The sequence below is a fragment of the Melospiza melodia genome, chromosome 6 (genome assembly GCF_035770615.1).
Source record: "Melospiza melodia melodia isolate bMelMel2 chromosome 6, bMelMel2.pri, whole genome shotgun sequence".
In the NCBI taxonomy this organism is placed as follows: domain Eukaryota; kingdom Metazoa; phylum Chordata; class Aves; order Passeriformes; family Passerellidae; genus Melospiza; species Melospiza melodia.
In genome coordinates, this window is record NC_086199.1 from 72,817,880 (window position 1) to 72,832,859 (window position 14,980).

At 38.9% G+C, this 14,980-nt stretch overlaps 1 protein-coding gene across 2 annotated transcripts in view; it reads left to right on the forward strand.

Moving 5' to 3' along the window:
- STARD9 (StAR related lipid transfer domain containing 9) overlaps positions 1–14,980 on the forward strand; it is a 91,882-nt gene that overhangs the window by 54,203 nt on the left and 22,699 nt on the right. The window contains exons 18-22 of one of the 2 annotated variants that reach the window (XM_063159115.1): positions 855–992; positions 2,439–2,521; positions 3,550–3,653; positions 5,786–5,833; positions 12,866–13,056. In XM_063159115.1, coding sequence (XP_063015185.1) covers positions 855–992; positions 2,439–2,521; positions 3,550–3,653; positions 5,786–5,833; positions 12,866–13,056 — 564 coding nt within the window. The remainder of the gene's footprint in view (positions 1–854; positions 993–2,438; positions 2,522–3,549; positions 3,654–5,785; positions 5,834–12,865; positions 13,057–14,980) is intronic. The other variant, XM_063159116.1, reaches the window with a different exon arrangement.

The following is a 14,980-nucleotide window of genomic DNA, read 5'->3' on the forward strand; positions in this document are numbered from 1 at the left end:
ACTAGCAGTATTTAATCTCCTTGTCCTGCACACGGTATGTTTGTCTGGGGTGTGGAGCATGCACAGTGTCTGTAGGGGCCTGAGTAAATATATGTGTAGGGGCCTGAGTAAATATATGTATTGTAAATATATGTATGGCAGTCAACAACACCACTGCTGTGTAGATCTGCTATGAGAAAACCACCCAGAAGGTATGAGACTCTGGAAATATGATATACAACAATATGTATACAACATCTGGTGACCCCGACGTGATAAAGAACATGCAGCTAAGCATCAAAAGAAGGTATGGAATCCCCCAGACAGCCGAGAGCTGTGGCAGCCTGAGAGCTGGGACTAGAGAAGAAAAGACAGCTGAGAGCTGTGGCAGCCTGAGAGCTGGGACTCTAGAATATAGTGTGGCCTTTGAATCAAGGAGCTGTAACAGCAGAGAGCTGTAAGACTATGGCTTTTCAGAGAGCTGTAAGACTATGGCCTTTGAGGAAAAGAGCCTGGGAACATCTAGGGATTTGTATGTATTCAAGACAGCTGAGAGCTGTGGCAGCCTGAGAGCTGGGACAAAAATGTGTATTGTAATTGTATAATTGTTAAAAGAAAAGGGGGAAATGTAGGGGCCTGAGTAAATATAAGTGTAGGGGCCTGAGTAAATATATGTATTGTAAATATATGTATGGCAGTCAACAACACCACTGCTGTGAAGATCTGCTGTGAGAAAACCACCCAGAAGGTATGAGACTCTGGAAATATGATATACAACAATATGTATACAACAAGTGTCAAACAGTTTGTGGTGGTCTGAGGGCAGCAGGGCCACCCCAAGCCCTTCCCCAGGTGAGATGGTGTCTGTGTTGCAGTTTTGCAGGGGCAGTGGATTGAAAGGAATCACTGTTTGATAGAGAACCAGGGCGGCATCGTGACGCTGCGGCCGGGCCCCGGCGCGCGCTGCTCCGTCAACGGCTGCGAGGTGGCCGGGTCCTGCCGTCTATCACAAGGCAAGATTTGCGCTTCCTGGGGAAAATGAACCCTGCACTATGGTCACCTCATCCCTGCAGTTTAGTGTGGGATCTCAGCACCTCAGGACAGAGGTGCAGAGTGGCCGAGACCACCCTTGGGGGGCTTGGGAGTCCTGGAATGTTGCCAGAAGTGTCTGGTGGCTGGACTTTGATCCTACACAGGAGATGACACCTGTATGAGGATGGGGGATTTCACTGGGGTGAATGGTGAAGGGATAAGTTAATTAGAGTGTAAAACACAGGGTTTAGGATTTCTGTACAGGGGGGTCTAAAGAAGTAAGATGGAGGAATTGGGGCATGTCCTGTCCTTCTTCTTCTTCTTCTTGGCCTCCATCTTCTGTGGTGATGGTGGCACTTTGGGATTGGTCATTACTAGAAGTGCACCGGTTAATAAGGGTAAAAGGTATTGGGGAAAAATGATAAATATTGTATACGTAACTTCGAGTATAAAGATAGGTGACCGCCCCGGGGGCTCGCAGTGTGCTCATGGCTGGCTTGCTGTGCAGACCTCTGTTGGGCTGAAAGAAAATCTTTTAGATAAACAATTAATTAACACCGAGACCGAGAAAGGATCTGAAGTCTCTCCTCGTCCTTTGAAGCGCCGGGCTGTCCAAGGCCACCCTGGGCCTTTCCAGGCCACCTAAACAGCCGAGAAACCGACAGTTTAGATCTACAATTTACGGATCAAAGAAAGATGTCTCTCAGTCTGCTGCCAGCTCCACAAGATTTGATGCGTGGCTAAATAATTTAGGTACCCCACAAAAGTAAAATTAAAACATTGGTGACAATATTCTGTCTCCTTTTGGCAACAGTAGTTTGTTGGTTTCGGGAAAGGGAAGCCATGTAGTCAGAGACTTTATTGTGGAAAATAGTGGAGACTGACTGTAAGCCAGCTGGCCACTGAAAGGGTTTTTTGGCAATTATATAATATGGTTGAAACAACCTTCAGCTTTTTCACTGTGTATTGAGGTGGAAGCTGGTAGCCACTAAGTCATAGGCTATGATGAATGAATTAATATTAAATGGATCAGGCTTCCACACTTTCAGGTTTCTTAAAGTAACAGTCCGGCTCCTGGGAACTTGCAATGTTCTCAAAGATATTGTGTAAGGAGTCTTAAAGATACAGTGTAAAAACAAGTTTTCAGCAGTGGGTTGGTTATGGGTTTGGCATGAAGACATGCTGGCTTTTAATATGAAAGGGGAATTTACAGTTATGTTTACTCTGCAGAGATCTCCAAGATTAGTTTGCTTGAGTGCTGTCATTACAGATTGATCACTCTGCCATTCCATAGTGACAAATTTTAAAAATAGTTCTCTGTTCTGTTATTTACAGAAAGCAGTTGGTCAGATTTTTTTAAACCTACTATTCTATAGTAGTTTGATGAATTATGTCTCTGTAAATGTCTAATTATGTTGTTTTCATAGGGGCCCTTGTTGTCCTTGGCAAATCTCATAAGTTTAGATTCAATCACCCAGCAGAAGCTGCTATCTTAAGACTAAGAAGATCAGTAAGTTCTAAAACTGTTTTTCTCTACTATATTTTTCCTCTTTTTTTCCTATTTTTTTTCTTCTTAAAAGCCAGCCTGATAAAGATTATATTTCATCTCATCATCATATTCACTTGCTTCATTTCCTCCATCTAATGGCCTGTAATGACACTAAACCTCTTGTGGGAGGACACCAGCACTTCCTTCAGATGTGCTTAGCAAAAGATGATGCTGATCCCTTGAATAATTTAGTGTTTCCTATTTCTAGTCATGACTACAGTAGGATTGAAACAAAAAGGCAGAATGCTGCAGTGAAAAGACCAGTTAAGAATCTTTCCACATATGAAAATTTTCTGAGTTAGCTTCCTTTTTGTCATTTCACTGTCTTGAATGAAATATACTAGAAGAAATGGAAAATTTATGGGATTAAGTATTTAAGTGTTGTTGACTCTGGAAGCAGTTAATTGTTACATACATCAGAAATAGACAAAATATTTCTTGGTATGTTAAACTCAGGAAAAAAAAATACTGTAAGTTATTATTTGATTTGCTAGTTCAATAATGTTTAAGAAATGAGGCAATTCTTAAAATGACTGACAAATGTAACCAAAAACCTAACTTAAAAAATATAAGTTTTCTCATTTAGGAATTAACCATATCATCAACTGCTATTGGCAAGAGTCTACCTTTTAAAATGGATTTTCATTTATTAATATTTTCTACTTTCCACTCTCCAATAGTTCTGTACTCACTCCGAGATAAGGAGCTTAACTTCTGTTTGTTTTCATTCTTAATTCCTTGATGAATGCAACATGCTGCACATTCAAATAGAGCTGCAAAAAGAGATGTACTCAGTAACAAACACTTAGCAATTTTGCTAATTATCAAAGACTAAGCAGAAGTGTGAGATTATAAACTCACATGGGAGGTACTATGCAGCCTTGCATACAATAGGTAACAATGACAGTACTAATGATGCCTTGGAACTTCCTGGGTTGCTGTGATTTTTTTTTTTTTAATTCCTGTCCTATGTGGTGTGCTTTCTGTAGATTAGTGAAACCCCACCCACTATGAGTTATGGAGCTTTGGACTGGCTCAATTTGGATGGAAGTTGCATCAATTCTCCACACTATATCCTTTCTTCTCTCTACAAGTAAGTTTAAAACTGAGAAAAAAGCAACTGAACAAGCAATTTCTCTTTTGGGATGATGTATGAAATAAGGGACTTGGTTCAGACAAAAGAAAGCTGTATACAGAGTAAGTCCTACCATGTTTTTAAGTAAGTAGTCAAAAAGAATTGTCAGAGAAAATACATTGGCCCACCGACAAATACAGAGCATTAAGGTATACAAGCAACAAACCTGCAAAATCATTTATTGATGCTCAATTAAGAAAGTACCTCAGATGAGACTGCCAGCCTTAATTCAGTTCACTTGGACATCTGCTTTACAGCTAATCTATAATTTTTACAATATTATTACTTCAATGCACAGAATGGCCTTTTCAGGAGATGATTTAGCCAAGGCAATTATTACCTATTGACTTTCACTGCTAATTTGTTGAGGAAATCAGAAGGTTTGTTGATAAATTCCCTTTAGTTCAAGTCCTCATTGAGCCCTTCATCTCAGAAAGCCAATGCTATTGCTTGCTTGTTTTTTTTAACTGAGCAGTAAATAAGGCATATACTGCTTTCAAAGTGTAGAAGAGCTGCTCATACTCTGTGTTTAGTGTATGCTTTTGTAGCAGAGATTTCACAAAATGGAAAGAATTGGTGTGATGAAGACAGTGATTAATATGTATCAGGAAAATGAATTATGTTCTGTGTTTCAGTTCATAACATTGAAAACAGAATATTACTAAATTAAATAAAACTGTGTTCTTTTTCTTTTTTAACTCCTCTCAGCCTCGCCCATTCAATTAACCTGTTAAAGGCAAGAAACAGCCATCTTCTCATTCACATCTGCTGGTGGTTCTACTTCTTGCTAGAGTGTTTTTGGTGTGGTAACATACTGGGAATCTTTTATCTCTTTCTAGAGGAAGTATTTAATCTCATTTTTATGAGCATAAAATGTTATCTCTGTTTTAAATATTCTTCATGCTTCTAATCAAGTGGCTTGCTTTCCACCTTAGATAGTGTGTTTTTATATGTTCTCTTTAAGGTATCTAATCTCTGCATTTGCTTTTCATTTGCTGCAGTGATACCTGCCTATACAAAACATAACTTCATTTTGTTTCTTTACTGAAGAACATTTTACACATCATTGCTATTCTTTTCTTAGGAAAATTAGAAATAATTTCAAAATTAATGGTTTGTCTAATGACCTTCAAATGTACACAACAAGGTGCTCTTTATGTTGCTAAAAACATTAGTTGTGGAGCTCTTGTCACAAGTTTTTTTGATGAATCTAGAAAAAACTGAAGAAATCCAGAAGCATTTTGAACAGTTTATCACAAATTTATCCTTGATTTTCCCTTTTTAGCCTGACAAAACTGCAGAACATTTCTGATTGATTTTTTTCTTCCCAACCATGTTCAGATAGAAGACTTGTTTGTGTTGAACAATTTTTCAATCCCTTGAACAGGATATTACAAGCATATTACATTGCTTAAAGTTACCCTCATGCTTACCTAGATAGATTTCAGATGGTTACTTCAGTAAAGATGAAAAATGTTATGGTATTGATTTTCTTAGGTTTTATCAATGTCCATCTCTTATAGGACTGATCTGTAAACTATGTCTTATAATAGCTGGTTTTTCACCTTAAGTAATCCAGTGGTCCTACTGTCCTTTTGAATAGTTATTTGCCTATTAGGTAAACTGAATTGATCCACTCAGCCTTGCCTTGCAGTAACCTGTGAGCCTGTTTCTGTACAGACAAGAAGTTTTGCTCATGGAGGGGGTTATTGTTGAGACATCTAGCCTAAGACTGATATAAGAATAAATGTCAAGTACCAAAAGGTGTGTGTGACCAAACCATAATACAAGACTAAGTGGACTACAGGGAGTGTGTATTTGATCACCAGTAGAGAAGTTCACCCTTATGCAGGGCCTTGTCTCTGTCAGTAAGAGATGCTTAGAGCAAAGCAGAAGACCAGGTAAAGCTGTGTGTGTGTCTTGTTCTCTGTCCCACTCTCACTTGAAAGTTCTTGGTGCTCTCTCAGCTGCTAGAAATCTGCATCTTCCTCTACTGAAAATGACAGTAACATTGTGTGCAATAGGCTTCAGTGAAGTTTTCTTGCCTTTTCTCCCCAAATATTTATGATTTTCTATTTTTATTTTTGCAGTCAAAAATGTAGAAACTGTGAAGAAAACAAATGTTCTCTTGAACCAAGGTAAGACTATTAATGTGTCTAAATCATGCTGAAATTTTTGGCACCTTCAGCTTTGCCTTTCTCCTGTGCTACACTGATTTTCCCCAGAAGGGATGGAAGCTAACACTTTAAGCTTTAATTCAAACTATTTTATCATATTGGAACAAGAATCTGTACATGAAGCTGAATTACAGGCAAGGCTCTGCAGCTATGTTCTTTACTCACATGAGATCTTGTGCAAATGGTGTGCATCTTTGTTGCATGTGTAGAATGCATTTAAAAACCATTAATAGAGTGAGGCTTACTCTGAAGTTGCCACCAATTTCCAGCATATATGAACCCTAAATGTATTAGATTTTGTGCCAATAGTAGGTACTGGGAATACTCATTAGTATTTTGAAAATTGCTTGGGTGAACTGGGTTCTCTTCTGGTGAGAATAAAATCGCTTTAGGGAAAAGTAAAAAAAGAGAAATAATTCCTGGCATAGAATGTGGTTCATTCATGCAAAGGAGCACAGCAGCTGCAAACAGAAGTAGTTCAGAAATTGTTTAGTTTCCATGGGTTTAAGAACCTTTTTCATCAGGACCTGATGGTACTTTGCTTTCTTCTGGATTTATTATTTCAGTCATGTCAATATATGTATTACAGTAATGATTATTAATGATAGGAGTCTTATCTCCCATGCTGTCAGTATGGTGACATTTTTCTCATCTGCCTTTTATGAATTACAATATTTAATGTACAAATAAAGTTCAACCTTTAATTGTACATTAAATATTTTGAGGAATGAGAGGAAAAACTATTTTCTACCACTGCACACAAATATTAAAACTTCAGGCATTGTGAGTCATTATACTCTAATTTGGTTGCTTGTTCATACACCCTGCTCATAATAGCCCCAGCACTGCCAATTTCTGGTGTTTGCTGTCAGCCAACAAACACAGAAGGCTTGTGAATGGCACCAGTCATATTACAGCATCACCACAAATAAGTAGATAATAAAGATCTTTCTCCTGCCATTGCTTTAATGCCATACAGCATACAAATAAAAACTCTGATTTTATTGTCTTGCTGGTTTCAGAAAAAAACCCATAGGAGTTTTTCCATTAGAGTTCAGTGGTATAGCAGTGCACTGAATTATTTAGGTGCTTGGAACATGCTTAGACTTCCTTTCCTTGAAAATGCCAAAATTGTTAAACTGGGAGGGGGAGAAGGAATTCGATACAGCATAACAAACATATTCTAATGTGGCATAGTTCACTTGTCCAACTACCATCTGTAAAATATTCTGACTTCTCACTAACAGCTTTCGTTTGAGAATTTCAAAATGGTCTACCAAAAAACCCCAAAAAGGTTAAAGAAAACTTTTTCATCTCTTAAAAGATACCTCAAATATTCTGTTTCACAGAGAAATGCACTATGTCAGTTACAGCAACTCTATGATTTACAGCAGAATTCTGTGAAGGGCATTAGCAGGGTAGCTAACTAATTCTATAGATAACTGACAATGTGAAGTTAGCTGAACTGTGTTAGCTGAACTAGAGTTTAAAGAGGCAACATTGGCCTTTATTGGACAATGTGCTGTGTCTTGTGCCAGTGACTCTTGGCCAAAAAGAGATCTGGTTTAGAGATATATTTAAAGGGGTGCCTTAAATAAGTCGTTGCTTTACTTTTATTTTGGGGGCTTTGGCAAAGAAAAAGAGGTTTTGCATAGAAAAGCTAAAAAAACCACATATGAAACAGAACAGTGTGATTATTCTCTAAGCAAACCAGTTAATCAGAAATCTAAATTATACTCATTTGATGGTAACTTCTGTGAGGGGGATTACTATGTGTGTGGGTTTCCAAAGATCCCTTATTTCTAAAGGTTTCTGACTCTGCTGGCCATTTTGACTGATTTCTAGCTCCCATCTCCTGCCCACCACTCCCCAGATTTTGGGTTGAACTCTGTGAGTGGCATTCCTTCGGGAGGCTGAAGGAGGTGACAACACAAGGTCTTTGTATCCCCTTTGTTGCTCTTCCCTTTGCTTTAGGGAGCAGGAGGGAGAGGTTTGGCCCCTGTGTGAGGCAGCAGCAGATGTAGAGCCTGTGCCTGTGCCTGTGCTTGGTGGTGCTGCTGCTGCTCTGAGCCCCTGCAGGAAGGGCCCCGGATTGGACACGGCAGGAGGGGGAGGATGGAGCTGGAGAAGGTGGGAGCAGTGGTGGAGATGTGCATTAGTGGATAGGCTTGTAGCTCTGACTTGTGACTGCTCTCAGTGTGGGGTTTGCAAGGGCACAAAATGCCTTGCCAACATCTTTTTTTTCTGCTTTATTTTTAACTCCTTTTCCCTCGGGAAAAATAATTTGTAAATGGCAAATAGGACTTGAACGCTAGGCAGTGAAAAAGATGGGGATGCTAACTTGACTGATGTTTTCTTTGAGAAAATGGAGAATTTCAGCTTTTACCACAAGTCATTATTTTTCACTGTAGTGTCTCTATTTGAGCCTTAGGATTTTGTTGCAGCAGGTATTCAGAGCTATTGCTGCCATAGTTACTGGAAGCTGCATTATGCTGTAGCAGCCGCCAGCCTCTGCATCAGCAGCAGAAGTGTTTGGGGAAGAGGGGAGGAGAATTGCACAATAGGATCCCAGAGAGCTGACAACAAAACCGGCTGGAAAAAAAATGTGGATTAACAGAGGGTTTGTTTAGCATGCATCGTGCAAACTTTGGAGAGAAAAATGAGATGGAAAAGCAACGCAGCAGAATCGGTATCATAATTATGTTTTCTCAGTAATTTGTGATTATCTTTAGTTTAGGGTTGGGTGTCTTTTTGTCGTCATTTTACTTGCAGCTTTTAATGGTTTACTTGGAGGAGGGGGTAACTGTTGACACTTCTTGCTGCATTTGATACACCCAGAAATCTGCATGCTTTTATGAAATTCTATGCAGAATTGCTTTTTTTAGTATGCTGTATGCTAGAGTATGCTGATCCTCTGAAACCAAGACTTCATGTATGTCTTGATACCTACAGAAATGAAGCTGTTTCTCTTATGTTTCTCCTGAGGCGATTTTAATTCCTGCTAGAACTGTACTGAGTGCAGATTGCTTGTGTGGAAAAGCAGGCACATGAGCAACAGCATGCTGGGCTTTTTTCCCGTATCTCATAGCATTCCAGTGTTTCATGTCTAAATTTACCAGTATATATGATTTAAGATCTTTTAGATAAAAAAATTAGTGATCTCTCCTACTTATTACAAAATCTAGCTAAATTCCTATGTTAACTGGATTGATACTTGGTTTAGTTTAGTCATTCAAACCTATATGACACAAACTGTGACTGTTCTTTGAATTACTTATTAGATTATTTAGCCATGAAGTGTGTGTGAATCTGTTATTTTCTTTCTGGGCCATTGTCATGTCATTTTTTAGTTTAGTTTATCATGTTATTTCCACAAACCAGAAGTGTGCTGACATGACATAGCATGTTCAAAGATAGAAAGGGAGCATCCTGACTTCATGTTCTTGGTTTCAGCAGTTTCTGTTAGAGACAGATCTGTATCCCAAACTAGCCAGTAATTCTGCTCTCACAGCCAGTATTTCACAGCCAGAGGGAAAACATCCTCTTGCATTTTTGTATTATGTAAGTGGCTCTGCATGGATTTTCATTATCTTTTTGTTCCACTCCAGAAAGCTGTCTGTAAGAAGCAGCTTCATAAAAAGCTGTTTAATCTTCAGTCTCTGTATTCAGACCTGGCTTTACTGCTCTGCCTGATTTTTGCTTTGTACTACTAGAAATTAGGAAATGAAGCAGAGACACTGAAATAACAACAGAACTTGTATATGTACCTGGAACAACAGTATTTTGTTACAGAGACTTTAACCTTACAGAGGGAGAGTTGTACCAACTAGCTACATCACCTGAACAAAAGCAGAAAGAATGCTGCAGTGGTTGCTGTGCTGTGTTAGGTTTTCCAAGGGTTAAAGTGGAGTATGTCTGTTCCTCTGGACTCTGCCTTTCTGGGGTGTAGTCACAATATGGAGCTGTGATTAATACCATCAGTTTGGCCTGCCTCGTGTTCTGCTCTGAGTGCAAACACACAGGGCTGCTGGAAAGGATCTCACAATTTCATGTTGGTTCAGCAAAAAGCCATTACTACACACGTGAGGGAATATGCTAGTGCTGCTGAGAGCAAACAGCTCTCTGCCACGTGCATTGTTTGTATTGCTAATTCTCTGTTCCTTTATAATGGGGGGGTGGGGTGTGGTTTCAGCAAGGTTGGGAAGTGCAGGAGAAGCTTGTGACCCTCTCACAACTGTAAGCTGATGTTACCTAACCACCCCTGTGGGCATTGTTATGTCTTTCGATTGAAACACAGCTCTGAGTTGTATCATTTACTTAAATGTTCTGGGTTTCAGTTTGTAAGCAGTTTGAAATCTAATAAGTCAATTTTATGGGAAGATTGGCTGAGAGCTAAAAGTCATGGTTAGGAAGAATGAGAGACATTTTATCAGAGGAATTTTATCTAGTTTTAGTAAACAATTGCAGAACAAAAGTTCTTTCACTACTGTTTTAGTATCATGCTTCTTTTCAGCCTGCTGGCAATGACTTACTCCATTTCCTTAGATTCATGCAGAATGATGCTAACAAAGATAAATTAATAGAAATCAGCTCTTCTGATATTTGATTTTCTGATGTTTGATAATGCTAATGGATCCCCATCACTGTCTTGGATGATTCATTGTCTTGGATGAATCTACTTTGCTTCTTACACACAAGTCTAAGCAACTTGCCCAAGGTCATGTGAGACCAGTGACAAATTTAGATTCACATTTTTCAACTTTCATACCACCAGAGGAACCAGAGCTTTCATGTGTCTGTTAGCAGAACAGGTTAAAGACTATCTAATCACCAGATTCTGCAGAGAGGCTGTTAGTTTTGGTGCATAAGCATCCAGAGGCACTCCTCATCCTGAGGACCTTGAGCAGGCCAAGGATGTGAAAGCACAGAAGTTCATGTAACTGCTCCAAAATCAGAAGTGTTTTGGCCCAGATCAGTACTTGAATCTCCAGGTTACGTGGTTGCTCCATTAGAAAATACGGAAGGCAACCTCAAAGCTGTGCTTAGGGCAAGCCTCCCTGAGAGCTACCACTGAAACCTTGGGAGCTTTGCCTAGCAAGAAACTTCAGATTCAATACTGTGTTTGGAAAGTGGTTCTTCTTTAGTGAACCAGTCTCTCTTTAGCCTCTGAGTTTGTGCCCCCGTGGCTGGTGGTGTTACAAACACCTGAACACTGGAGGTTTGTAATTGCCATGGGAGCGTTTTGGTGCTGCAGGGAGGGTTCAATTCAAAGCTACTTCAGCTGAATGGGAAATGAGGCATCCCACTTCTATTTCCTGGGGATCAATTAAAGTTTATCTGAGAGCAAAAAAATTACAAATTACAGGGTACTGGCATCTTTGGAGATGAGCCAAGGACAAAGAGATCTTGGACCTGGATATTCTCACAATTTGTTTGTGTGGGTGACAAATAGACACAAACCACTTAGCAGATGGCAGCAGCAAAGTTTGTGCTGTTTGCACCATGATAGATGACTGAACAGAAGATATTCTCTCTCAGTTACTCTAAGCATTACATTTACATAAACATTAAAACAGAATTCTGTTTCTCTCATGGGAGCAAGATTCATAGTAATATTATAAATTACTGAAAATCTTAAAGCTTTTTTGTACTGAGACCTTCCTACTACTTCTTATGAAGTGCAGTGCATGTATCATGTAAAGGTACTCCAGGAGATTTCTAGATTTTCACTGCTCTATTATTTCATCTGTTCTTTCTGCTAAGCTATCACACAAAATCAAGTTTTTGCTGTAGAAATGGTTGCTTTGAACATATGCTTACAGTTCTAAATTGAGATGTTAAATTATTCCTGTGTAGCAAAGGTCAAACACTCTTTTCATACAGATGACCTTGTATTGGTAGTGGTTTTACAAACTACAGGATATTTCCAAAGATTTCCTTTGAAATTATATTTTTTGAGGTTTTTTAACCTTTAGGGACTCTTTAGAATTTTGGTGTCTTTTATTGCTTTAGAAGTACAATGAATACATTATTTAATTTCTTATTAACATGTAATTAAAACAAAATTTCAAGACTCAAAGGTTTAATTTTCTGAGGTTATATATACACTAATGCAGTGTTTAGCGGGCAAAGATCATATACCACCTTTAGATATAATCTAACTTGAATGTTAATAATTTCTTGATGGTAGCATGTGGAGAAGCAGAATACATATTCCTTTCAGAGGGCTAAGATATCTTGAGTATTATAATGCCTTATGGTAAGAAGAGATACCTCTGATTGTTGTTCTGTTGTTGTTCTAATACCTCTGAGATACTTTTGATTGTTGTTCTGTGTGTGTAAAATTTTGGCACACAATCAGAAGCCAAACATCCTAGAGAAGATTATAAAGCAGTTTTTCACAGGCTATTCACTTTTCTGATCCCAATTCCGCTCCAAATATAGAAGCAATAACCTCATATAGTTCTTGCATCCAACAGAGATTTGGGTGATCAAGGTCTTTTGTTGGCACTGCCAGAGACTGTGGATGTAATCTTGACAATGCCTGTAAATATTTCTAGGTTGGAGTTTTTGGTCTGAAAACAAAGAATGTTGGTCATTTCTGTGAAGCACTTCGAAGCACTTAGATGACAAGTATCTTATATAGTGGTAATAAAATGTTATCATTTGAAAACAACCCCCTCCCCAGTTTCATCTACGGGGAAGAATGCAGCAGAATAAGTACTTTAAAAAATTCTTTTTGCTGTTATCTTTCTGGCAATGGAATTACCTGCTTCACTGCTAGAGCTTTCATGTTTTCTGGCATTTTTGACACATACAGGGTTGCAGCCTGCTGTGACATGCATATACACAACTATGAGTTTTTGTCATAATGCACCCTTATTGAACTTAACAATGTTTTGAATGTTGTCTGTCTTTCTTTAGTAAGATGATTGCTTTTATTACAAATAATATTTGTTTCTGGTTTAAATTCACTGACAACATTTCTAACAGCAGAGAAATAGATGCTGTGCATGAAGAGTACAAGCAGAAACTGAGAGACCAGGAAGCTTTCCACAGAAAACAAATCCAACGACAGCAGCTCTATGTTGAGGATTTAAAGCAGCAGATTCTGAGAGGACAGATCAAAGCAGAGCAGGAACTAGAAAATGACCAAGCACTCATCAACCAGCAAATCCAAGAACGTGAGTACCTGCCTCTTCCCCTGCTTCAACTCCCTTCCATTACTGCATACTTTCATTCTCTCAACATTTTTTGTGCTAGTGATGCTTTTTTTAATGAGTGGAACTTTTATTATGGCTAATTACTGGATTTCTCCTCCAATTGCCTTTCCCTTGAGAACAGTTACTGAGCTTTGATTAACAGAGCTATAGGGCCTCCTTCACAGTGCTCCAGCAGCACTGTTTAATTAGCACTGCAGGTCATTAGCACTGCTGGGAGGGACAGCACCAGCTACTCCCCTGTGGCCCTGAGCCTCCTCTCTCAGCCTGATCCCAATCCTGCCTGCCTACAGCCATGGTTATGATGTTCTCTAGCTTGTCTTCTAATCTATTTCATCTAGGTTTCTTGATAAGCAAAGGGTGCCTGTAAAAAGGCGTCATTCCCACCTGGCAAAATCTGCTGTTTGAGCCTGGAAGAAGAAAACTTCCGTGAATTTTTGACAAGGTCTCAGACCAAAACTTATGCAGCCAGCTAACTTTTAATTTTGCCAGCCACAATGAAGAGATTTAAATGAAATTGTTTTAATGGGATAGAGCAGAAGAATATGTAGATAGTACAGAAGATCCAGAGAGTTTCCCCAAAATATCTTTATTTTGTGGCTCTGTACATTTGTTCTCTGCCTCCCTCTAGTTCTGCTATTTTCACTGTGTTCATGCAAAGCTTAGCCAGGCAGGTAGTTTTTGCCAGCCAAATACAATTCTTTACTTGGCAATCCACCAAAGTTCTTCACCTTTTCTGTGCCCTCTGTGGCTCAGCTCCTGACAGAGGCAAGTTTTTGAGTAGAGATTAATTAGAATCTCAAGCTTTCAGCTCTCTTGCAGGGAGACGGATCTACCAAATATTCTGCTTGCTGAAATCATGCTAAAGAGACCACGTCCAGAAACAAACATGAGAAAAAAAGCTTTGTATGTCAAAACTAAAAATGTTATTAAGAAAAATTAACTAACATAATGACAAAAATGCTTCCCTTTTATCTATGAAGTTACTATAGAGTTAGAATTCCTACATCTGTGCATGTGCTTTCTGCAGATCTGCCAATATAAGCAGGACAGGAGACTCATTGTGGTGGGGATCACTAATGAAGTGTGTTTAACAAGATCAATATTCATCAAGCAAGTGATACCTACAATGTCTCTGCACTAATGGTCTCTTGAACTAGGGAAAATTCCAGACCCCCAAATTCCTCTCTTGCAGCTCAGCTGTGCAGAGCTGCAGGAAGCCCTCATTCATCACATCAAACTTAAATACCTCTTAATTCCTACATCCCTGAATAAGCAATGAAACATTGCTTATTTGGTAAAGGACTGCACATTGAAAGTAAGCTCAGCCAAGAAAAATTGCTGCTAGTAAGAGAGCAGTGCTTTGGGAAACTTGGGTTCTTTGAGAGTGCTCCACTTGTAAAGGAACCTGGCCTGAAATTTTTATGTTGCTTGTTCAGCAATGGAGATTTTTTTTTTTCTTTGCTTTGAGCACTGAATATGTATATTTTTATGGCAGCATAAAATATCTTCTTCATTAAGAGAACAGGTTCAAGCCATCCCATACAAGCTGGTCACGGTGATCTCAATAATGTCTTCTTTTGTTACAGTTCATCATAGCTCAGACTGAAGCTGGTGTGCTCTGAAAAACCTCTAAGCACATCCATCCCTTGCATGGAATAAAAGTATTCTTGCATCTAGGGTTTAAAACAAATCAGCCTGGTTCTGTTCTCTACTGCATCCTCACTGACTGCAAAGATCAGGCTCTGAATAATTAGAAAAGACTTAGTGTGTAAGCAGAGGTACCATATTTTGTTATCAAATTTGGTTAATCACTTGTTGTATGAACGTATTTGGCATTTATGGACTGTAGGGGTCATTAATGGAAGCAGAGAATCTAATTCTTTTT